The 24,245-nt window shown below is 36.4% G+C and overlaps 2 protein-coding genes across 2 annotated transcripts; one reads left to right on the forward strand and one right to left on the reverse strand.

The window, feature by feature from the left end:
- Nucleotides 1-7,383: 7,383 nt before the first annotated feature.
- Nucleotides 7,384-8,073, reverse strand: LOC112749063 (NDR1/HIN1-like protein 10). Its single transcript, XM_072218228.1, has 2 exons — nucleotides 7,720-8,073; nucleotides 7,384-7,623 (listed from the first exon to the last, which is right to left on the reverse strand). The coding sequence occupies exons 1-2, from the start codon at nucleotides 8,011-8,013 to the stop codon at nucleotides 7,384-7,386; spliced, it is 534 nt and encodes a 177-aa protein (XP_072074329.1). The 5' UTR covers nucleotides 8,014-8,073.
- A 1,974-nt stretch (nucleotides 8,074-10,047) lies between these two features.
- LOC112750928 (uncharacterized) lies at nucleotides 10,048-24,091 on the forward strand. The gene is made up of 4 exons (XM_072218229.1): nucleotides 10,048-10,167; nucleotides 18,843-19,234; nucleotides 21,316-21,476; nucleotides 23,437-24,091. Exons 1-4 carry the CDS (start codon nucleotides 10,048-10,050, stop codon nucleotides 23,514-23,516), a joined length of 753 nt encoding a protein of 250 aa, XP_072074330.1. The 3' UTR covers nucleotides 23,517-24,091.
- Nucleotides 24,092-24,245: the final 154 nt, after the last annotated feature.

Raw genomic sequence — 24,245 nt, forward strand, 5'->3', positions numbered from 1 at the left:
CAGGACCAATCGAATTATTTTTTCAATGTTGATTTTATTTTTTATTTAGGTGTTTTTAACTTGATTAGCATCTAAACTGTATTTTCATATCTCTGTCATTTTATTACACTGAAGGTCCCAATCCTAAATGAAAGACGTTTTAACATTGAATACATTATCAAGTTAATTTATGTTGTTTTAATTGGTTTGAATTTAATTTTAAACTGTGGTTTGCAACTGCAATTGCAGCCATATTATCAGAAGCACAATAAAAATTGGTTTAGCACTAGCAGCATTAAGATGGAAGCAAAACGGAATAAAAAAGATACCCCAAGTGAAATTACAAGATTAAAAAGCTAGAATTCAAAGATAAACATGCATATCAGGTTCTTGTCTCAAATTCCATGTTTTCTATTTATAAATAATGAAATGCACACTTATCAAATCCAAATGAATATAGAATAACAGAAAATGTGAACAAGTTAGATGAAGCTTCATATGAAGTTAACACATACTTTAAATACAGAAAAGCAAACTGTTTCATACATGCGAATCAATACTAGTTCAATCAACGCTTGATTTTTTGTTACCCATGGATATTTGGACCTTGGATTAAAGAAACATTCACTTGCTCTATATGACGAAGAAAATCAATGACTTTGTTTTGTCAAAGTCTATTGCATTTGTGAAATGTGTCTCACTTAGAGCCTTGTAGGCAATTGTATGAACACAAAAAATATGAAGATATTTGCAAAATAACTGTGTAGATTTGATACAAAATACATTAGATGGCTACATCAGTCCGTAGTTGCTGCACGGTAAAAATGAAAAGATTTAAAGATGATGACAAGAGTGTAGGGAAGCTTAATTAACAAGTAATTCCTTCTTAATAGAATTATGAATAAAATTTTATTGAAATGTATTCCAAATATCAAAATATAATAAATTAAATTTTGTATTAACTTTATTAAAATTTTAAAAAAATGTGTAAAAAGATGATAAATATTACGAGTCTCATCATGACAAATATTATAAATAATAATAAATAAATAAATAAATAAATAAATAAGTAAATGTTAAATATACTAAAAATATTAATATTAATATTTTTAAAATATCTGATTTTTTTATATTATATTATATTTGACATTCCATAGCATCAGTTGTGTCAACGTCAAACTTTTATGTAGCTTTGAAAATGATTCATTGGGACCATACAAGAAACCATGATTGAGAGGAAAATATTTGAATAGCTAAGTCTATACTTTTGGTGTTAGGTTCTCGTTATCTAAGAATTAAATCTCCTCATTTTTTAGTCACCAAAAAAAAAAAAAATCTCCTCATTTTTTAAGTGATAGTATTAAGTGTGAATTTTTTTTTTGTTAAAATTGTTATATTTATTATTTTAAAATGATCTAAATACATAAATTTTATTAGATTATTTAAACTCTTTTTATTATATATTATGTATATTTTCTTATTTAAAATATGTATAATAGAAACTACATTTTATAATATTATATAAAAGAAAAAATTAAAAGATTCATTTTTATTAATGAAATTATAATTATATATAATTATATTATGTATACACTAGAATTAATTATCAAAATCACTCACAATATAAAATATAAATATATATTAAAAATAAATTAAACTATATATATTTATATATAAATATATTAGTAACTAATTTTTAACGTGCGAATAACATTTTTGTTATATATATACATTATATAGTACCATCGCAAGAGAATTACAATGAACATATTTACATTCTAAGTATTTTAATCTTAGATATGTATAATATATTTATGGATGAATTATTAATTTAATTTGTCGCCAAAATTCAAAGAAGAATATTATATAAATTATTTTTATGCATGTCTCTTTTATACAAATTTTTATTGTTGATATTAAAAATAATTAATAAGAAGTGGGAAAAAAAATTTATATCATAAAACAATATATATATACGAAAGAAATAATAAAAAAAATAATGCATACAAATTAGAACTCAACAACAAATTTCATTTAGTTAAATGAAATAGAATAATACAACTCGATGAGAAAATCAAAGTGATACATATATATGACACGAGGGTTTCTATTTTCATTTTTACTTTTCTGCTTATCCTACATATGGCATTATTAGTATATATTTATATTTATTTTTTTTTTCCAAAGATAATGAAATTTCATTAATAGAAATAAAATGAGATGTCCACATTACAAGAACTGAAATAAGCAAAAGGGAATCTCCCAAAAGGCCATTTGAAGAGACCAAACTTAACATCAAATGAGAACAGTGAAACATTTGTAAGAGCAACTAAAGGGGAAGGTGATGAGGAAAGTCACTCATTTCTCTGACTAGCTTCGTCGGCGAGGCGATTACTTCCACTGGGTTGCGGCGTGTGCCCTCATAGATCCAGCTATTTCGTTCCTTCCAAATCAACCAAAGGGTTACAGCGATCTGTTGCAGCAGCAAGTTTCCCTCTTGTTCTTCCATGTCCTCGAACTAACGCCAACCACCATGAGCTGAATTCAATGACCTCCGAGCTAGGTAAGCACCAGTTGAGTTGAGATTGCCCCCAGATTTCTTGTGTTTCTCTGCATTTGACCAAGCAATGAAGCTGGGTTTCCTCTGTTTCCTGGCAGCAAGGGCAGATTCCACTAGTGGACGGGAATCGGTGATGGAGAAGAGAGGAGACTGGTAGTCGTTCATGGCATGCTTTCCAGAGGAAGATTTGGATTTTGTGGGGGACTGAGAGCTTTCATAGGGATGTCCAAAGGTCCTTCAGACGCAGATTTGGAGGGCCAAGCTCCAAGGGCTCGTGGAAAAAGTTGTAGGCAATCTGGTATCCTGCAGCGACACTGTAAGTGTTTGATCTGTGCAAAGCCTATTTAATTTTATCACTATCACCTTCAATCGGAACTGATAAAATTCTGCTATGAATGTCTTCGATAAAAACTTGCTGAATCATATTTGTGTTCCACTGGCCGTTTGAATTAATTAGGTCTTTAACCCAGAAAATTGTTGGATCTGTAGCTTGATGAGCTGATTGTGGAGGGACAGTGAAAGGATATGGAGGTGGAAGCCACGGGTCTTCGAAGATTCTGATTTCTGAGCCTGTGCCAACACTCCAAGAGAGCCCCTTCTCAACCACTTTGCGCCCCTCTAGCAAGCTGTGCCACCCCCATGAAGGTGTGTTTCCAGTCTCGGCTTTTAATACATTGCAATATCGATAATACTTTTCTTTTAATATTCTAGATAGGAGTGAACTTGGTTGTGTTGTTATTCGCCAAAACTGCTTCCCCAGTAAGGCTAGATTCTGCGCCCTGAGGTCCTTGATCCCTAGTCCTCCTTCCTTCTTAGGTCTTGTCATAGTATTCCAGCTGATCCACACCATTTTCCTCTCTGTACCACGTTGTCCCCACCAGTATTGAGAGAGCATACTATGAATTTCTGAGATGAGTGTGTCTGGGAGCTTAAAACAGGACAGTGTATATATAGGGACTGCTTCTCCTACTGCCTTGAGTAATGTGTGTCTACCTCCTGCCGACAGTAACTTTCTTTTCCAGCCTAGAATATGCTTCCTGATCTTATCCTTAATGAGGCTGAAAGTAGCTTTCTTCGATTTATTAACTATAGAAGGAAGGCCCAAATATTTGTCTGTAGCCCCAATGTGGTTAATATTTAGAGCCGCTGCCCATTGATTTCTAAGTAAATCCGGAGTATTATGACTGAAGAAGACTGACGATTTGTTGAGATTCACTTTTTGTCCACTAAAACCCTCATAGGTATGTAAGAGTTCCAAAATATTCGCACACGAGATCGTAGAAGCCTTGCAAAATAGGATCGAATCATCCGCAAACAGTAGGTGATTGACTCTGGGGCACCTCCTTGACACTTGAATACCTTGAATTAGATTGTTTTGTTCTGCCTTGTGTAGCAAGAAGGAGAGACCTTCTGCACAGAATAAAGATATGGGGATAGGGGGTCTCCTTGACGGAGACCTCTATTTGGTTTAAAGAAACCATAGGGTTGACCTTCCACAACGACAGAATAAGAAACAGTTGTGACTAACTCCTGAATCCAAGCAATCAGTGTACCATCAAAGCCTAGTTTAGTTAACATGAACCAGAGAAAGTGCCATTCCATCCTATCATAAGCCTTGCTCATATCTAATTTCAATGCCATTTCAGTCTCCAGCCCTTGCCTCTTATTTTTAAGATAATGCATATATTCATGTGCAATTAAAATATTGTCTGAGATCAAGCGGCCTTTAATAAAAGCACTCTGATTAAGGCTTACTAAATTTTTCATCAAGCCTTGAAGTCTAAAAACCAGAATCTTAGAGATAATTTTATAGACCACCGTAGAGAGGCTAATAGGTCTCACCTGAGTCATGTTGTTAGCATCTGGAACTTTAGGAATGAGACAAATATGGGTGTGGTTTAAGCTCTTAAGAAGTCTTCCACCTGCATAGAAACTTCGAGCTGCACGAAATAAGTCACTGCTAATGATATCCCAGTAACACTGGAAAAACTTGGCTGTCATGCCATCTTCTCCCGGGGCACTCTGGGGATGCACACTGAAAGTGGCTCTCTTAACTTCTTCTATAGTAATTGGCCTTCGCAACCTATGGTTCATGGAAGGGGAAACCTTAGGCTCAAAGTCGGTGAAATAAGGATCCGGTTCAGTTTGGCATGTGGAAGAGAAGATCTCCTTAAAATATTCCTCAGCTACTCCTGCAATGTCTGCATTTGTAGTTGCTATTTCACCATTTACATTCTCTAATTTCCAAATCCTGTTCCTTCTCATCCTGTTTCTGAATTTTTGATGGAAGAATTGAGTGTTGCGGTCCCCCTCTTTAAGCCATTTAACCCTGGATTTCGCCTTCCAATACATCTCTTCATCATGGTAGGCTATTTCCAATTTTCGCTCTAGTTCCAGCAGTTCCTCCCCACCATGCACGCCCGCTGACCTTAGCTCTTCAATCTGACGGCTTAGATGCTCAATCTGTTTTTTAGAGTTATGCTCTCCCTCTCGTTGCCATTGAACGATGCGGTGTCTACATCGTTTTAACTTCTGGGCCAGAATGAACATTGGGGAACCAGAGATTTCTTCTTTCCAAACATCACAAATAATCTGTCGCACCTCCGGTTTTGAGCACCATCGCTCTTGGAACGTGAATCGTCGCTTAGTGTTCCCTGGTCTTGGGTTGGAGTCTATCAAAAGAGGGGCATGGTCTGAGCCCAACTCCGAGAGCCTAAGGACCACCGAATTAGCGTACAACAACAGCCAATCAGTTCCGACCAGGACCCTATCCAATCTTTCCTGTACCAAGTCATTTCCGCGGCGCCTATTTGTCCAAGTGAAGGGTCTCCCTACCATTCCTATGTCTACCAGAGTTCCATCATCAATAAAGTTGCAAAATACAGCAATGGAAGATGCCGATTTAGCAATACCTCCCAATTTCTCAGTTTGCGAAGTGATGGCATTAAAGTCTCCAGTAACTACAACCTTTCCTCCAAATTGTTGGATAACCAGTTGTAATTGAGAGAATTGCAATGAACGCACTTGCTCATTGGCGTTTAAGTGCACCCCTATCAATCCCCAGCTCTCGTTAAGACCTTGATCAGTAATTCTTGCCGCGATAAAGAAGTGGTCTGATTGCACGACCTGCACTGTCACCCCTTCCCTCCAAGCCAACGCCATTCCTCCCGCCACACCATCAGGGTCAACGATAAACCAATTACTAAAACCAGCTGCGCTTAATTTTTGCTCCACATTACAAGCCTGGTTCTTAGTTTCACATAAGAGACCAAGCTCGGGGAAGTGGGACCTTGACATCCCTTTCAAATGATGGACTGTCAGGGGTCTTCCCAAACCCTGACAGTTCCAGCAGAGTAGCTTCATATCTCCTTGGGTGCCAATTGAAGGCTGGCACCCTCCACCTGATCATCCAAACTCCGATTAAGACCAAGGCAAACCCTTTTCTGCTGCTCATTATTTTCTTTACCCACACTCCTTTTTTTCTCTCTAGCTTGTTTGATGTAGTGACCTCCTCCCCTTGCCATTTGCTTCAGCTTCGGGGTCTTCCCTTTTTTAGCCGTCATAGTAGCAATATTGGTATTACCATTAGCATCAACCTGAGCTATCGGAATTTCTCCCAAAATCATCGGGGATGTAGATTCAGTTGTGGGGATCCAAGAATCAGTATCTTCAGTTGAATCCTCTGCACTGGCCTCTGTGTTACTTCTTATTGGGTTCTTAGTTTGTGTCCTCGGCTCTGACATGCTAAGCTTTGAGAAGCCTTCCATCAGCCATGTTGGGGGAGGTTTCTTCTTTGGGTGAGGCGGCATTGAGCTTGCTGAGCTTGGTTTATTATGGGATCCCCTTTCATTATCTGCAATTCTTCTCCCCACTTGATCAGACTTCACCCAGTCTCCAATTTTGTTTTCCTGAATATGACCGACAGCAGAATCTTCTAACCATTGTGAACAATTTTTGATCTCGTGGCCTAAATTTGCACAATAAGTGCACACTGTGCCTAGCCTTTCATACCTGAGTCCAATTTCGATGGTCTTCCTATCTGGACCAGCAATTAGCAGGCTGTCTTTTACTTCCTTCTCACCACAAATATCAACCCGAGCCTTGAGGATTCTGTTTTCCTTTCCTTTAACTTCAAAAAAACCCAAATCAGACACCTTTCCCAAGCTTTCTCCTATTTTCCTCCCAGCTTCCAGTGTTTTGAACTTTTCCGGGATCCCCCACAATTGTACCCAAACTGGGAATTCATATATTACATTGGCATCAGCCTCCTCCTGGACATTCCATCGTCTAACATGCAAAACAAAATTTTTAAATAGCCAAGGAGAGCCTTGTTCAATTCTCAGTAGTTCTTCTTCCATATCAAAGAAAAATTGAAAGACATTAGGTTTTATTTCAGTAACTCTGAATCCTTTTGGCTTACCCCAGATCACTGTTAACGCATTCTCCATGGTGCCCGTTGTGAATTGTCTATTAGCGAAGATTCTACCTATGAGGCTATTGGCACAGGCTTGAACCCCTTCTATGATATCTTCTTCTCCAAGAAATACCATCCCTCCACGGCGATTTTTTGCATTCTGGTTCCTCCAGTCAGTCTCTTCTCTCCTATCGCCCATACTGCAGTGTCTTAATGCAGTGATCAGGTGCTCAGAATTGGATCAAATCCCAATTTGAATTTATTAGCTTGAAGAGCCTTAGCAGGCGCTAGAATAAACCCTAGCAGAGCACTAGAGAAGCCTTAGCAGGCGCTAGTAGAAAGTACGAAGTGATATATACTTATATTTATTTATGTCATATATAATTGCAAATTCACATTCAAATACTCAAAATTTATATTTAATACGGGGCTATCCCTCATCATCCCGATCCTGAAAGAAATAAGGACTACTGCACCTTCTAACATTAAATGTTGCCGCCGGTTTAGCATTCAAAATCAAAGGAACCCTGAGCCGGCGACACTTAACAAACTGCGGATCGAACCGGCTGCTCTTGATCCTCCCAAACTTAGCCCTTATCGTAACATCCAAATCGACGGCCAAGTCATTGAAAATGCCCACACTCCTCTCCATGTTGTACTCAGCAATTTGCTTTGGCCCGAGTCAAATCGGGCTTTGTCCTTCAAACACGGCTTCTTGAAGGAGGGTCGTGTTCTTGTGGCCTTGATCAAATGGCGCCAAGTTTACGGTAGCAAAATACCTGTCTTTGTACCAGGCATATGCGGTGATCCTCCTATAGTACACCACCACGTTGTTGTTAGGGTTTCTTGCTATGATGTTGACTTTGAATTTGTAGTTCAATGTGGTGTTGTTGTTGGTGAGATTGAATTGAGTGAGGGAAGCATTGGTTACTTGGAATTTGACACTTGATGGAGATATGATTATCCAAAATAGGAATATAGATAGAATGAAGCACAGGAATAAGGTGTAGAGTGTGACGAAGATGCAGCAAAAACTGCACCTGAATGATCTCAAACACATGTTGATGATGGTGATTTGTGATAGCTAATAACAATGATTGATAATTAATGATGAATGTGGTGTAACATTTTAGTGGATATATATTTGTAGAGGGTACCTCCTTAGCTTATGATTATATGTGTTTAATATGGTGTGTAATTTCTTGAGATTTTTCTAGGGGATTTCCTTGTAATAATGTTACAAAGCATATAGAAGAAGCATTGACTTTTGATAACCGAGTAAGGAACTCTTATTTTCAATGGGTTTGCCCATCAAGAAAGCTCTGCTCAAAGTGGAATAAGAGTATGAATAGTTAGACTTAGTCATAGTTAAATATTTATATAAAATTAGTATAAATAGAGAGAAAAAATTATATGATACTGATAGTGTAAATCGTCATGTGATGCTGACTGTAGGTGTTACATAATAAAACTGTAGGTGTCATATAATAAGAATAATACGTATCTGTAAGATGTTAGATTGTGATGCTGAAGGTAGGTGTCACACAATAAGAATAACATGTATATGTACAATGGTTGGGTTGAGTATCGTTTATTCATTTGTTGTGATGGAGGATCATGATTCTCGTTTGAGCTTAGTGTCCATGTATATTTGTTTTTTTTTTTTGGGTCATTACACTACTCACACACCCATATTTTGAGATTTTCTTAAACCTCATCCCAGTATCAGTATCAGCTATCAGTATCAGCTGGGGTTTGAATTTGGTGTAACTTGATTAAGAGGTAATATGATTGCCATTTGGTGTCCATATTTGTTTAAGGAATTGTGTAATGAAAAAGAATTGGGCTCCAGAAAAAGTGTGGTTGTTGGGTCTTTTTTTCTGGTAGAGATGGACCAAATTGTGTTAAGATAATGATAATGGGGTCTCGTTGAAAGCTAGAGTAATATCAAAGTACATTGTGCCAAAAGTATGCCAAGAAAAAAGAATGATAATTTTAAACAAAAAAAAAAAAGAAATGACCATTTAAAAAAAAGAAAAGAAGAGGAAACTCATTTTCAATCGTTGGTTTAAGGTCGTCGTCACTGAGAAGTAGTGCGTGCAGCATCGTCGACGTGAACACTACAAGAAAAAAGGCCTATCGGCACACTTTTTTCTTGCCACGCTTTAAAATGGTCAATTGCCACACTTTTATGAGGGTGCCAGCTAATTTGTGATTTGACCATGTTTTTTTGCCACGCTTGGCCATAGAGAGAAACCGGCACGCTTTTATGAGGGTGGCGACTAATTTGTGCTTTGGCCACGCTTTTTTTGCCACGCTTTAAAAGCGTAGTCATAGAGAGAAACTGGCACGCTTTAAAGGCGTGACTAATTTGTCTTCTAACGGTGACATTTTTAAAGCGTGCCAATATGCTGTGTTTAATTAGGCACCCTGCAAAAAAGCATATCGATAGAATTCACCTCGAAATTTGATTTTCCACTTTTTTTTTCCACACTTCAACTTTTTTCAAACTTTTTTTTAAGTTAACTTTTAACCTAGCTGAAAGTGATAACAGCTCATACACTTCACTGTTATTCCCAAATTCACTTTTAACCTAGAAGCAAGCTGCCGTCGCACCACCCTTCATCTAACCCTCACACCCAGCAAGCTCGCCTTCATGTTCATCTAACCCTCACACCCAGCCCTTCATCTAACCCTCACACCCAACCTTCTCTCTGTCGCACCCAAACCCTAAATCACTTTCTCATTCACCACTCTCATCACTTTTCACTTTTGTATTCTCCTTCTGCCGTCCGCGATTGACTGCGTCTGGAGCTCTGCCGTCTTCATTTCATCGCCTCGAGCCACGCTTAGAAAGTGTGGCCATATCTTTATCTATCGGCACGCTTTAAAAGCATAGCCAAAACAAATATTCTGGGCACGCTTCAAAAGCGTGGCAAAAAAGAAAGCGTGCCGATAGATCCACAAAAGTGTGGCGATAGAGCAACCGGCACGCTTGTGGATGTGACCCTTTCAAAAGCGTGTCGGTAGCTCAAAAAGCGTGGCAAAAAACTGTCGGCACCCTTTTTAGCACTTTTCAGCATGCTTTAAAAGCATGGCAGAAAGCTTATTTTCTTGTAGTGGAAGCATCTTCAACAGTTCGATTCCAACAGATGAGCGTCGAGAAGCAGTCGAACACAACATCGGGAAGCAGGCCAACGTGACTTTGAGGCTGGTGACGGTCGTCTCCAGTGAGAGATAGAGAGAGGGTTGGGACTGAGAGGATCCGCCATAACCTAATTAAAAGGGAAGATGGTGTAGTTTTTATTTTGTACGTGCTAACAACACTATGTTTTTCTCCACTTGTATCTCACAAAGACTTAGGGTTCCACCTTCCTGCTGTTCCGCCTCCCTCCAAGAACAAAACGCCCAATATTCCACCTTAAAGCCAGGAACCTATCTCTATTTTTTGGCAGTGCAGAGTTGTCTATATTAATTAATACTATACCAAAAAACAAAAGTATTCTGACCCAAAATCCTTGGTTCATCCTATGTCTTAATCTAAATACTTCATTATCACTAATTAGTAATAAAATATATGAAACAATAAACGGAAAAATGAAATAAACCCAACACTCTATCACACTGGCTATATTCACGGAGCTCCGTTCCGCATTATACACTACCACGCGTCAGACTCCACTTGCGACACCTATGATCCGCATCACATGATGATCACCACCCTCAACACTTTAGAATGTCCCAAATAGATATTGATATAGCAATATGTCTATTAATTTATTTTTAATGAATTAAATATGTATAATTATTATTAATTAATATGATAAGTATTTTATTTAAAAGAGTATTGGATTTAAATATCAAATAATATTTTTTTATAAATTATATACAATAAAAGATATTTTAAAAAATAACTAAATCAGTTTCATATCTCTATTATATATAATAGATTCTAAATAAATATATAAATATAATTTATCTAAAGTTTCTAGACAAAATATATAATAATTAACAATCAAAATAACAGCTGCAATGTTGGCTTGATGGAACAACCATGGGTAAAAGTCCTTTATTATATCCTCCCCCAATTCAGATTTGGAATAAAACAGTATTCCCTAGCCTATGCCACTATCATCCCATGAATCTGATGAACAAATTCAGAAACATAACATTGAATTTGTGAGGGAATGTACTATATATATATATGGGAGTTGGTTGTAGTTAATATTTTGGTATTTTGTATTATTTGATAGTACTCAATGAATTCATTCTTTACCACCATAAGGACATTGAGATTTTATACTATCTTAATTATCTTTCTAAGTTTGAATTCTGAGTTTGATTGATGGCATGAACCGGTATGCTCCATCCGCTAATCCGCTCAGGAGGCGGGCAGATGATTTATGTGATTGGGCAGACGTACTTTTTAGTAATTCGAAATTGGAAAGGGCCTGTGAAAAAACCCCCACCGAACAGGACCGGTAGTCTCCATAGGGACTTGGCTCTACCACTAACAGCTGAGTCCTCTCCGAACCACAGGAGATAGTTGCCCATCATACGGCTCACCAACTTCACTTGCCTCTATGGGAGACTCGCTCCGGGCAGGTTCCTTTAATACGGAATTTCTGTCTAAGAAGTATATCCATAATCCGTCTTCTTCTAACCAAAGAGTAAGCCATTGCATTGTTCCTCATGTTGGGCACGTAATGATGACTTCAATTGTTGGGAGTCCGGGTTGCGACACCTGATAGCTTGCTATAGCACTCTTGCTATTGGATATGTGTATGATACACAGCACTCTTGGTATTGGATTTCTTCTCCCTCTCCTCTCCCTTACGGTCGAGTTACTTTGTTCCTTCCTCTCGCTTCAACAGTTTCTGAAATCAACTAAATATACACTACAAAAAATTACTGAAATAGCGATCGATTTTTTTTTAAAATTGGTCGCTAAAGATTTAGCGACCGATTTGGGTGGTCGCTAAAACCATAGTCGCTAATCAGAAAATAGCGACCAACTTCGGTCGCTAAACTTTAACGACTGATTTTAGCAATCAGATTTTTAACAAGGCTATCAAATCCTCACCAAAGAGTATCAGTCGCTAAATCGGTTGCTAACAAAATCGGTCGCTAAATTGTAACCAAATTTTCCGTCGCTAAATCGGTCTCTGAGTAAATCGGCCGCTAAATGGTGACCAACTTTTCGGTCGCTAATTTACGACTAGTTTTTCAGTCTCTAATTCAGTCGCTAAGTATGGACCAGTATTTTAGCAACCAACATTTCAGTCGCTAATTAACAACCAAGCATTTTAGTGATCAAATTTCCATGGCTGATCCTAATTTTTTAATTATCAATTTTTTACTAAATTTTTACATCTAAGCCATCAAATATTAAAAAACCATCAACATAAAACTTAGCCCTTAACGCATAAAAGTAAACAACACTTAAACAATAACCAAAATACTCATCAATTCAATATCATAGACAACAACAATAATAAGTAAACAACACTCTCAAATTACTAATTACATCATTTAAAGTTTATTAACTAAGCAGCATCACAACTACAATAAAATAATCACTCTTCACACGTTCGTTCACCATTTTCATCCTCTCCTGTATTTGTTTTTCCGCCAAATTATACGTCTATGGGAAAATGTTGAACTGCATTAAGGCTAAGGGCTGAAGACCAAGTGTAATAAAGCTTAAAACAAATGTTCCTGAAAGAAACAAGAGTGGATAAACAATCTTCTTTGTTTCATTTCCCAGCCAATAATGTATGTCGTACTGAGGAGAGCCAAATTTCGGAAAAACTGCCTGTTTTCCATAAACACAAAAAAAAAGGTATTAATTTCACATACAAAAAAGAGAAAACTACTAAAAATAACATTATGGTGAAGTTGAAATCCAAAAGCAGCAGGGTAAAGTAAAAAATATAGTGAAACAGTGAAAAGATCTTACATTCAGAACTATGTATGTACTTTCAGTATAGAATCTTCCATGGCTTGATTTTGACACTGGAACCAACTGCTGGTTCTCAATATACCAAATTTCTAAGCCTCTAAAATTAAAAATTAAGTGAAAAACAGAAAAGTCGGTAAAAAAAAGAAGAAGTCCATTTTATAACAAAATTTCTTCTTTTATGTGAAACACAAATTTGGAAGAATTAGGAGACAAAGATTAAACTAAAAAGTTAAGTCTCCCGGTTACCACTTCAATGTGCCCACCAACTACTTTTTAAAACAGGCCACTATTAAAATGCAAAAACCAATTTTCAACTTCCTTTCTTAGCATCACCTCAATAACAAAGAAGAAATTCATCTAATGATAGCAATACAAGTTTATTTGTAATTTTCTTTAGCACATCAAAAAAATAAAAAATAAAAAACTGAACCTGAAGATAATTAGAGCATATATAGTCAATACTCAGTAGATTTAACACATAATATAAGGAAATTTAACATAAATGGATTGTAAGGATACGGGTTCACTCCTGCATTTAGGAATGCAGAATCCAAGTTTTTATTGGCAACCAGCATTATCTGTATGCTCTAATATTCCACCAAAATAGTTGATAATGAGATCAATCTTCAATCCAGGATTTATGTTAGTCCTCAGAACCTGAGACAAATGTAAATGATATGATTTCACTTTTCAGACCACATTGTCAAAGCTGGTTTGTAAGATTTAGGGACAAAGCAATGAGAAAGAATGAAACTTGGGGAGTTTATACTGAGAACTAGGTATTATATATAGTAAATAAGCTAAGCAAAGAAAAGCTACCATTGTGCAATAACTAACATCAAACAGAAAACTTGGCATTCAAAGAAGAATAATAATTGAACTAGTGTAGATTACTCAACTGCCAAGCGATTACGGCGATGAATGAAAGCTGTTATCATAGCCCATATCAACTTTTTCCATGTTTCTGTTATAGTTCTTTTCTTATTCAGCTTGATAACTTCTCAAATGAGTTGCAGTATGTTTATTTCTTTTAAGATTTGAATCATTCTATAACATGAATAGTCCATAATTCAAAGTACAAACATCTAAGTCTACTGAGAAGTGACAAGATTGCCCCCACAAAAAACAAGAAATCCAAGCGATTTTGACAAAGGAATAATAAATGCCTGAGATTTATCAAAAAGAACAAAAAAATAAATGAATGTAACAAAATCAACATCACATTCAAGCACAGTGCACGTTACAAATCACAAAATGCTCATATCTAAGCTACTGAAATCACTAAAGACAAGTGGTCAGAGGCCATTCCAACGATCTGAAGTTTCTAAAAGCTTAAAACAAAACAAAACAAAACGGAGAATCTGCAAAGCTTTGATGTATGGAACAAATTGAATGAAAAGAATCTGAGATCAAACCTTGTGTATCTTAATAGTGCATCTTAATTAAAAAGCAGCAACAAAAATTAAAAAGTGAGTTAAATCAAATTATTAATAGTGCATTTAATTAAATGCATGAACAAATCACATTTTAAGAACTACAATAAAATATCAATTGATAAACAATTAAATAAATAAAAATAAAGTACTCTAACTCGTTGAACAAATAACCGAGTAAGGAACTCTTATTTTCAATGGGTTTGCCCATCAAGAAAGCTCTGCTCAAAGTGGAACAAGAGCATGAATAGTTAGACTTAGTCATAGTTAAATATTTATATAAAATTTGTATAAATAGATAGAAAAATGGTATGATGCTAACAGTGTAAATCGTCATGTGATGCTGACAGTAGGTACCACACAATGAGAATAATTCGTGTCTATAAGATGGTTGGGTTGTGATGCTGAAGGTAGCTGTCACACAATGAGAATAATACGTGTCTATAAGATTCTTGGATTGAGAGTCATTTATTCATCTGTTGTAATTGAGTATCATGATTCCCGCGTGAGCTTAATGTCCATATTTGTTTTTTTTTTTTTGGGTCATTACACTACTCACACATCCACACTTTGAGATTTTCTTAAACCTCATCCCAGTATCAGTATCAGTATCAGCAGGGTTTGAATTTGGTGCAGTTTGATTAAGGGGCAATATAATTGCCACTTGGTGTCCATATTTGTTTAAGGAATTGTGTGATGAAAAAGAATTGGACTCCAGAAAAAGTGTGGTTGTTGGGCCTTTTTTTTTGTCGGATAGAGATGGACGGAATTGTGTTAAGATAATGGTAATTGGGTCTCGTTGAAAGATAGAGTAATATTAAAGTATATTGTGCCAAAAAAAGAAATGGTCATTTTAAACAAAAAATAAAAAAAAGAAATGACCATTTAAAAAAAAAAAAGAAAAGAAGCGAAAACTCATTTTCAATCGTTGGTTTAGGGTCGTCGTCACTGAGAAGTAGTGCGTGCAGCATCGTTGCGTGAAGCATCTTCAACAGTTCAATTCCAATAGACGAGCGTCGAGAAGCAGTCGAACACAACATTGCGAAGCGGATCAACGTGACTTTGAGGCTGGTAATGAATTCACATTTTACGATATTTATTTGCTCTATTTGGATGGATTTCATCAACCTTTCTTGCATTTATCCATTGAAATAGCATGCTTTTGTGAATTCTTTCCTAATTGTGCTTAATTGTGAAAAACATGCTTTTCATGCTTAAATTGGCAATTTTAATTCACTTTTCTCCCATTCGATGCCTTGATATGTTTATTTGAGTGATTTAAGGTTTTGAAGGCAAGAATGACTTGAGAAAGTGGAAGGAAAGCATACAAAGTGGAAGAATTCAAGAAATGAAGGATTTGTAAAGCTGTCAATCCTGACTACTCGGTACTAAATTGGTCATAACTTGAGTTACAGAGGTCCAAATGAGGCAGTTTCAGTGGTATTGGAAAGCTAACGTCTGGGATTTCAAAATGATATATAATTTGCTATAGTGGACATAAGTTAAAGTGTGCGTACGCATAAGTCAGAAAATAGCAAGTGTGCGTACGCACACACCTGTGTGTACGCACACGTTCTGGCACGTGAGCTCATTAATTGCAAACCGCTAGGGGCGATTTCTGGACCTCCAAAATCCAATCCAACTCATTTCTGAAGCTATTTCAAGCCAAATTGAAGAGGGATGAAGGGGGGAGCACTTAGATTTAGGTTTTTACATGTTTTAGTTAGTTTTTCTAGAGAGAGAAGCTCCCCCTTCTCTCTAGAATTAGGGTTTTTATCTTTATTCTCTCTTTAATTTCTCTCTTCAATTCTTGTTTTATTATAGTTTCATTTACATTTTCATGTTTTATTGCCTTTAATCTCTTAGTTTCCTTTGTTAATTTTATTTTCATGCTACTTTTAGTTTGTGAACACTTGTCACTTTTAATTTCATTTAATGCAATTTTGATATTTTGTCTTTCTTTAATGCTTGTTTGAGTTGTTATTATCATTTTATTACAATTGGTAGCTCTAGATTTATTTTATTACAATTTATGATATTTTTCCTTTTATGCATGCTAGATGTTTGATAAAATGTCTCTTTTAGCTTTTGCCTAGTTTTTCACACTCTTGGCTTGGAATTGGATAATTAGGTGACCTTGAGTCATAGATGTTCATTCGATGTTGTGCTTAGAATAGTTAGTTGGTTTGGTTTCCACTAACGCTAGTCTTTCACTAAGTTAATTAGTGAGTTGATTAAGACTTGTGGATTGAGATCAATTATGCCCTTTTGAATTATTCTCGATGTTAGGATAGACTAATTGGGATTAATTCTTAGCAATTATCATGTTTGTGGTCTATAATTATGATAGGAATCCTTAACTCCCAATCCTTACTAAGAGTTCCTCCTTTTTGCCACTTGAATTACACTTTTGATTTACTTGCTTTGAGCTTTAATTCCTTGCATGCTTCTTTACTTTCGTGCCTTCTAATTTTCTTGTCACTTGCAATCAAAACCCCATGCTTTTCCTCATAGAACACTTCATTGCAATTCCTAGGGAGAACGACCCGGGAGTTTAAATACTATTGGTTATTTGATTTGAATTGTGATTTATTCTTTGATTTAAACTTTGATTGTGAGAGTTCATTATTGGATTGGACTATGCTATTAACGAAGTGGTTCTTATTTTGATTGATTCTAAACCGGCAATAATTCTCACATCAAGTTTTTGGCGCCGTTGCCGAGAAGTTGTAATGGTGCTTGTTATTGGCTATTGTGCATATGTAAATAGTGTTAATAGCTTAATTTTGATTGATTGTAAATATGTTTATATGTGAATATGTGAATAGTTATTTTTGATTGATTGCTTGTTTTTGCTAGTTTTAGAAGTTCATTTTATTTGTTCTTATTACCTTTGGTTTTATTTCCTTTTTGTCCTATGAATTCTCACTCATTACATTGTGAGTTTTGTGCTATTGTGCTATAGGAATTGGGAATTTCAATTGCTTGTTACCTACATGGAATGAAAGGAATTGACAACAAGATGTGGGTGCACAAGCTTTGGAGTCTCAAAAGCCTTGGAGAATACAAGCTTGGGTGAGATTTCAAGGAGGTTTGATGAGAGCTCTCGATAAATCTAACTTAAGGACAATAAACCAAAGTGTTAGGTGGGGGACACCCCACCATGGTAACATTGTTCTTACCCTTTTTCTTGTATATAATTTTGGTTTATTGTATTTTTCTTATTTTGATTTGCTTAGGATTAGTTTAATTTTTGAGTTTAGTAGGTTAATTTGCATGTGGGTCATGAAATTTTGAATGTTTGAAGGTTTTGGGGTTGAGATTTTGATTGAACTAAGGCTTGGTACCTTAGAATTTTAAAATTTTTTTTTTGGAAAACAGGCACCTGTGCGTACGCACCCACTTGTGCGTGTGCACAAGCTTGCATTTTCTGTGTCCTGTGCGTGCGCACTAACCTGTGCGCGCGCACACTAAGGCTTATGCCTTCTGCTCGCAGCGCCAGCACAGCTTGTGCGTGGGGCTCCCCTGTTTCCCTTGACATGTGCGTGCGCACCCGCTTGTGCGTACGCACCCGCTTATGCGTACGCACCCACCCATTTTCTCGCGCTTTTTGTGCGGCCGCACAGCAGTATGCGTCCGCACACTAACTTGAACTCTTTGTTGGGAGCATTGGCATAGCCTGTGCGCGTTCTCCTTCTCTTTTCGTTTCTGTGCGCGTGCACAGACTTGTGTGCGCATGCACACATGATTCCATGTTAAAAAAAAATCGTCCTCTGTGCGTGCGCACAGCTCTGTGAGTACGCACACTTTCATACCACCCTTCTTCCCGTGTTGGCGTTTGCAAAGCATATGCATACGCACTATTGTCCATTTTCCTTTCTGTACGCACGACGCACTCTCAATTCACCATCCTCTGTTGGGAGCACCGGCACAGTTGGTGCGTCCGCATTTCCCCCTTAGATGAGAACCGTGTGACTCCTCAGTACCCCTTTCCTCCTTCCCCAACGTTCATCCCTATCCTCTCCTTCTCCGTTTCAACGCCCACCACCCACCAACGAACCAACCGCCGCCGCTCACTACCACCGGCGACCATCCAGCCACAACCCTTTCTCTTCTCCTTTCGTCTTCTCTGAGCCATCCAACACCCACCATCTTCCTTATCACCACCGCGAAGTTCTCTACTTCTGTTTCAAATCTCCATCATTGTCCATCCGCTCTGCAACCGCGGCTTTCTCCTCCTCTCTTTCTTCTTCTTCCCCTCGCCTTCCCTCCGCAAGTCCACAACACCGCCGCGCCCCTTTCTTTTCTTCTTCCTCTCTTCTCACCTTCGCCGCGGGGTCACCACAACAACCAGACCATCACTCCTTCTTCATCACCCTCTTCAGCCTTCCCTGACCTCCAACCATCACCGTCGACCACGACCCTCTTCCTTCTTCTTCCCTTCGCAGCGCCGCCATTGCAACCTCCTTGGCTCAGCGCCGAACCAGTCTCTAGCCACACCAACCTCTTCTCATCTCTCCACGAACCCTGATCCACACCCCTGTCCGAACCCTGGAGCCGCCTAGGGCGATTGAACCTTCGGCGACACCACCCAGCACGCCTCAACACCTTCACTGTTTCGACGCCTCACCTCTGCGATTCCACCATCGCCGCACCCTCCTCGCCGAACCACATGCTGAGCACCACCGCACCCCAGGAGCTTACCCCTGCATCTCAGCCTCTGTTCCGCCACTGCCGCTTCTGCCTGCACCCCTGTTGAAGCCGCCACCTCTGGGCCGGCATCCATCTGCTTCCGAACCCCCCTGTTGCTCCATCCCTCCACCTCTGCTGCTGCACAACCCCCGCTTCCCCTATTTTGGCGTTTTTCTTTTCTATTCTTCAAACAGGTTTTAGTTTAACTTCTCTTTGTTTTCTTATCTGATTTACTTAGTTAGATTCGGATTTCTGTTTAGTGGATTCTAGGTTGTTAGGATAGGTTAGTTTAGTTTATTGGATTTTGATTTTAGCTTCAAGTGTTGGAAAAAAATTCTGTTTGCTGATGAATATTGCTGTTCGGGTTGCTGTTTATGATGTGGAATCACTGATTCTGATTTGATTTTTCTGATTGAATTGATGGTTAAATTGCTGTTGAGTTCATTTGGTTAGTTGTTTGACCGATTTTCTGTTGAACTTCTGAGATATTGCTGCTGGAATGGAAAACTTTCTTTGTTTGAAATTGGTTTCTTGAAGCTGCATAGTATTTTTGTTGCTTTATTCTTGCTGAGGGCTGCTATGAATTTCAATTGTGATTGATGCTATACTCTTGCTGATGGCTGTTGTTTGGAATGCACAATTTCTGGATTTTGTTTGCAGTGATGACAATTTTACTTAATGCATGAATTGAAGTTGTATTGCTGCTATTTTGTGCCAATTTGAACCTAATCACTTGACTCAGGATGCTTATTTGTTTAAGTTCATGTTGAATACTTGTGATTGGGTATGGACTTCAAAGAAAGAAATGCTGATTGAGTCCATTATTTTTCTGCATTGTTACTGTTTTGCTGCTGTATCTTGAGCCATTATTTGCTCATTGTTGCTGGTTGGATTGATTTTAATTGTTTGCTCATGTTTTCTTGCTGGAATTGGCTTATTTACTTACTTCCTATGAATTCATTATGATTTTTTGTGCTTTTAACTGTCAAAGAATTCATATGGAATCTGAATTGATTGTTTGAGTTTGGGGAAATAGGCCAATTTACTACTGAAATGCTGCCGAAATTTATCTTAATCTGTTTTCAATATTCATCTTTGATTCAATTAATTGATTGAGTTGGTATTTCATTGCTTTTGGTTTTCAACTGTTGTTAACTCAATTGAGTGACTATCCGGCTGATTGCTTCTTTGTTTTGGTTGTTGAATGTTGAGGTTTTTGCATTCACTACTCCGCTGCTATTCTATTTGATTGCCCAATTAAGCTGCATTGTGTTGCTTGAGCAAACAAGTTCTATTTGACGAATTTCTGTGTTAAAATAGACCCTTGTTTGCTACATGATCTCTGATTGCCTCAAGAACTTCTTTGCAAGTTTTAGTCATGCTTCTAACATTCTTTGCTTGTTTGTAATGCTAATTTACTTCTATGCATTGAATAGTTCAAGTGAATTTTTAAATTGACCATAAACTTGAAATTCTTTGGAAAATTTGAGCCTCTTTTGCATAAACTCACAAGATTGAAGGTTTTACATCTAAGTGGCTGAATTGATTCATTTTATTTTTGCCTAACTTTCATTAAGTCACTTAGATCATGAGGTTTTCAATTCTTGTTTCAACTTGTGACTTTTATGCTTCCTTGGAATTTGGTGTTTGAATATTCCTTGAGTAACTTATTCTCAATAGTTTTAACTTGCCAACACCAAATTGTTTTAATTCATGCCAACTACTTGTGATTGATATTTACTTGATTATGTGCTCTACACATACATGTGCATCACTTATTTTGGCATTTTGAATTGTTTAGAAGTGAATACAAACTTGCTTGTTTTGAAATTTTTGAAACTTTTTGGAATCAAGGAACTTGTGACTATGCACCTAACTTTTGATTTTTTCTTCCATTTCTTTTACTAACTTTTCCCTTCTTTTTACATAACATTTAACTTTTGTTTTCTTTTTCAACTAACTTTTTCTTTTCCTTCACCTAACTTTAAATTTTCTTTTCTCTTTCAATCAACCATTTTTCCTTTTTACTTAACTTTCTTTTTACTTTTCAACTAACATTAACTTTTAACCGTTTTCTTTCTCTTTGTGCATAGTAACAATGCTCCTTCCTTCTTTTATTCTTTGAGAACAAGCAAGTTAGCTTCCCTCACGTTCTGAATTTGATTGGAAGTTGTTTATGTTTGATTTAATTTGATTCTCATGTATGCTTCCATTCAAATTTTTATTATCTGTTCACTTCATATGTTGTTTTGTGACTTAGCTCTTTTCTTTTTAGCATCACCATCATTCTTGCAGCCACTCTATCGCCTAACCCACCAGCTGAAGGTGGAGGTGACACAATGACGACTCCTTCCACTCCGCATGATCGTGAGCACCGAGGACGGTGCTACATCTTAAGTGTGGAGAGGTTGTACATCTTCAGCAAGTGCATTTTGGGTGACAATTTTCATTTCTGAACACTTTATTAATATAGTTTCTTTTTATGTTTTTTTGGTACTTTGTATATATTTTATCCTTTTGAGAAATTTTTTACTTAGTTTATTGCACTTTTCAATTTTGCTTGTACATAACTTAGTATTATATAGTAGTTATGCATATTTTGACATTTTGCTCTTAATTTTGGCTTGTACATATGCTTTTTGGTTTTTAGTCTTGATTGTGATTTGGGATGATGTGATGATTGCACCTAAGTTTGGTTTCCTATATACTTGCTATTTTGGTTTGATTGAAATTAGAAATTAAACTTAGGATTTTTGACTTTTTCCATCCAATCACACTATATACATATATAGAATAAATGTTAGTCAAATTAATGAAGTTTCCAAAAAGCTTACTTTTTATATAGGGCATTGAAATTCAAATTGAAATGAGCTGAAATCTTTTGAAACTTGCATGATTTATACATTGTGGAATATGGTTTTTGAGTTGAAGAACATACAACATGTGAGTTTTTGAGCCTTATTGTGTGGTTATACCATTTGACCATTTATTTCATTCTTGTGTGTTGCTCTTCTCTATGATTGCAATCTTGGGTTTGTTTAATTCTATATATCCATTGTTTAATGTATATTTATGCATTTATGTGATTGATGCCATTATTTCTTTATAGCTCACTTAACCTAAATAGCCTACCATTTCATTCACCTTTATTTACCACTTTGAGCCTATGAATGCCCCCTTTTTGTTCTTTATTTTGCCACATCATTAACCTTAAGCGAAAAATAATTAATTGTCCTATTTGAATCTTTGAGTAGCTTAAGTTAGTGAGAGTGTGTGATGTTTAAGTGTGAGAAAAATGTGGGAACTTTGATTGATGAATAGGTGTTTTAATTGTTGTTGAAAAATATTGAAAATTTGGGGTGCATACTCATGTAATATTATAGAAACCATATGCATTGATATGTTGGTATATATATATTATGTTCAAAAAAAAAAAGAAAAAAAAGAAAAAAAAAGAAAAAAAAAAGAGAAATAATGAAAAGGGGTCAAAATTACCCCAATATGAAATTCAATAATAATCAATGTATATGTGATGGAATTGAATTTGATGCATGAGTGTGTGTATAGGTAAAAGTGAGATTGTGGGTAGTTAAGTTTGATATTAGAAGTTTATAGGTTGTGTGTGTATTAGGTGATAATTTAGGCTAATCAAAGATTCAAATGCAAGCTCACCTAGCCATATATACATCCTTATCTTTAACCTTAGCCTCATTACAACCTTGAAAAGATCTCATGATTTTTGCATATGTACATTAAATTTTTGTTGATTAGTTAGATGAAGAGCAAACTTTAGAAAACATGATTAAAGGAGAATTGAGTGGATTGACCCTAAACACTTAAGTGATTAGAGTGCATACACATATCCGGTGAGGGTTCAATCACTCAATCCCATATTTTCACCTTTGATCATTGTTATCTTGCAAGTTTTCTTAAATTCTTTTATATGACTCAATTCAATTGTGAATGTGATTTGGTTATGATTACTTTAGCCCTTGGTTGTATATAGATGCTTTCTTGAAAATTGATTTATTTGGACTAATTAAATACATATAGATAGTTAGATAGTATAGTTACATACATATAGATAGATTGCATATAGATAGTTACATTGAATATTTGTTGATTCTCCTTCTTCTTTTCCTTTGGTATAGCATGAGGACATGATATTGTTTAAGTGTGGGGATGTGATGAATCCACATTTTACGATATTTATTTGCTCTATTTGGATGTATTTCATCAACCTTTCTTGCATTTATCCATTGAAATAGCATGCTTTTGTGAATTCTTTCCTAATTGTGCTTAATTGTGAAAAACACGCTTTTCATGCTTAAATTGCCAATTTTAATTCACTTTTCTTCTATTCGATGCCTTGATATGTTTATTTGAGTGATTTAAGGTTTTGAAGGCAAGAATGGCTTGAGAAAGTGGAAGGAAAGCATACAAAGTGGAAGAATTCAAGAAATGAAGGATTTGTAAAGTTGTCAATCCTGACCTCTCAATACTAAATTGGTCATAACTTGAGTTACAGAGGTCCAAATGAGGCGGTTTCAGCGGCATTGGAAAGCTAACGTCTGGGGCTTCAAAACGATATATAATTTGCTATAGTGGACATAAGTTGAAGTGTGCGTACGCACAAGTCAGAAAATAGCAAGTGTGCGTACGCACACGTCCTGGCACGTGAGCTCATTAATTGCAAACCGCTGGGGCGATTTCTGTGCCCCCAAAACTCAATCCAACTCATTTCTGAAGCTATTTCAAGCCAAATTGAAGAGGGATGAAGGGGGGAGCACTTAGATTTAGGTTTTTACATGATTTAGTTAGTTTTTCTAGAGAGAGAAGCTCCCCCTTCTCTCTAGAATTAGGGCTTTTATCTTTATTCTCTCTTTAATTTCTCTCTTCAATTCTTGTTTTATTGTAGTTTCATTTACATTTTCATGTTTTATGCCTTTAATCTCTTAGTTTCTTTTGTTAATTTTACTTTCATGCTACTTTTAGTTTGTGAACACTTGTCATTTTTAATTTCATTTAATGCAATTTTGATATTTTGTCTCTCTTTAATGCTTGTTTGAGTTGTTATTATCATTTTATTACAATTGGTAGTTCTAGATTTATTTTTATTGCAATTTATGATATTTTTCTTTTTATGCATGCTAGGTGTTTGATAAAATGTTTCTTTTAGCTTTTGTCTAGTTTTTCACACTTTGG

The sequence above is a fragment of the Arachis hypogaea genome, chromosome 15 (genome assembly GCF_003086295.3).
Source record: "Arachis hypogaea cultivar Tifrunner chromosome 15, arahy.Tifrunner.gnm2.J5K5, whole genome shotgun sequence".
NCBI lineage: Eukaryota > Viridiplantae > Streptophyta > Magnoliopsida > Fabales > Fabaceae > Arachis > Arachis hypogaea.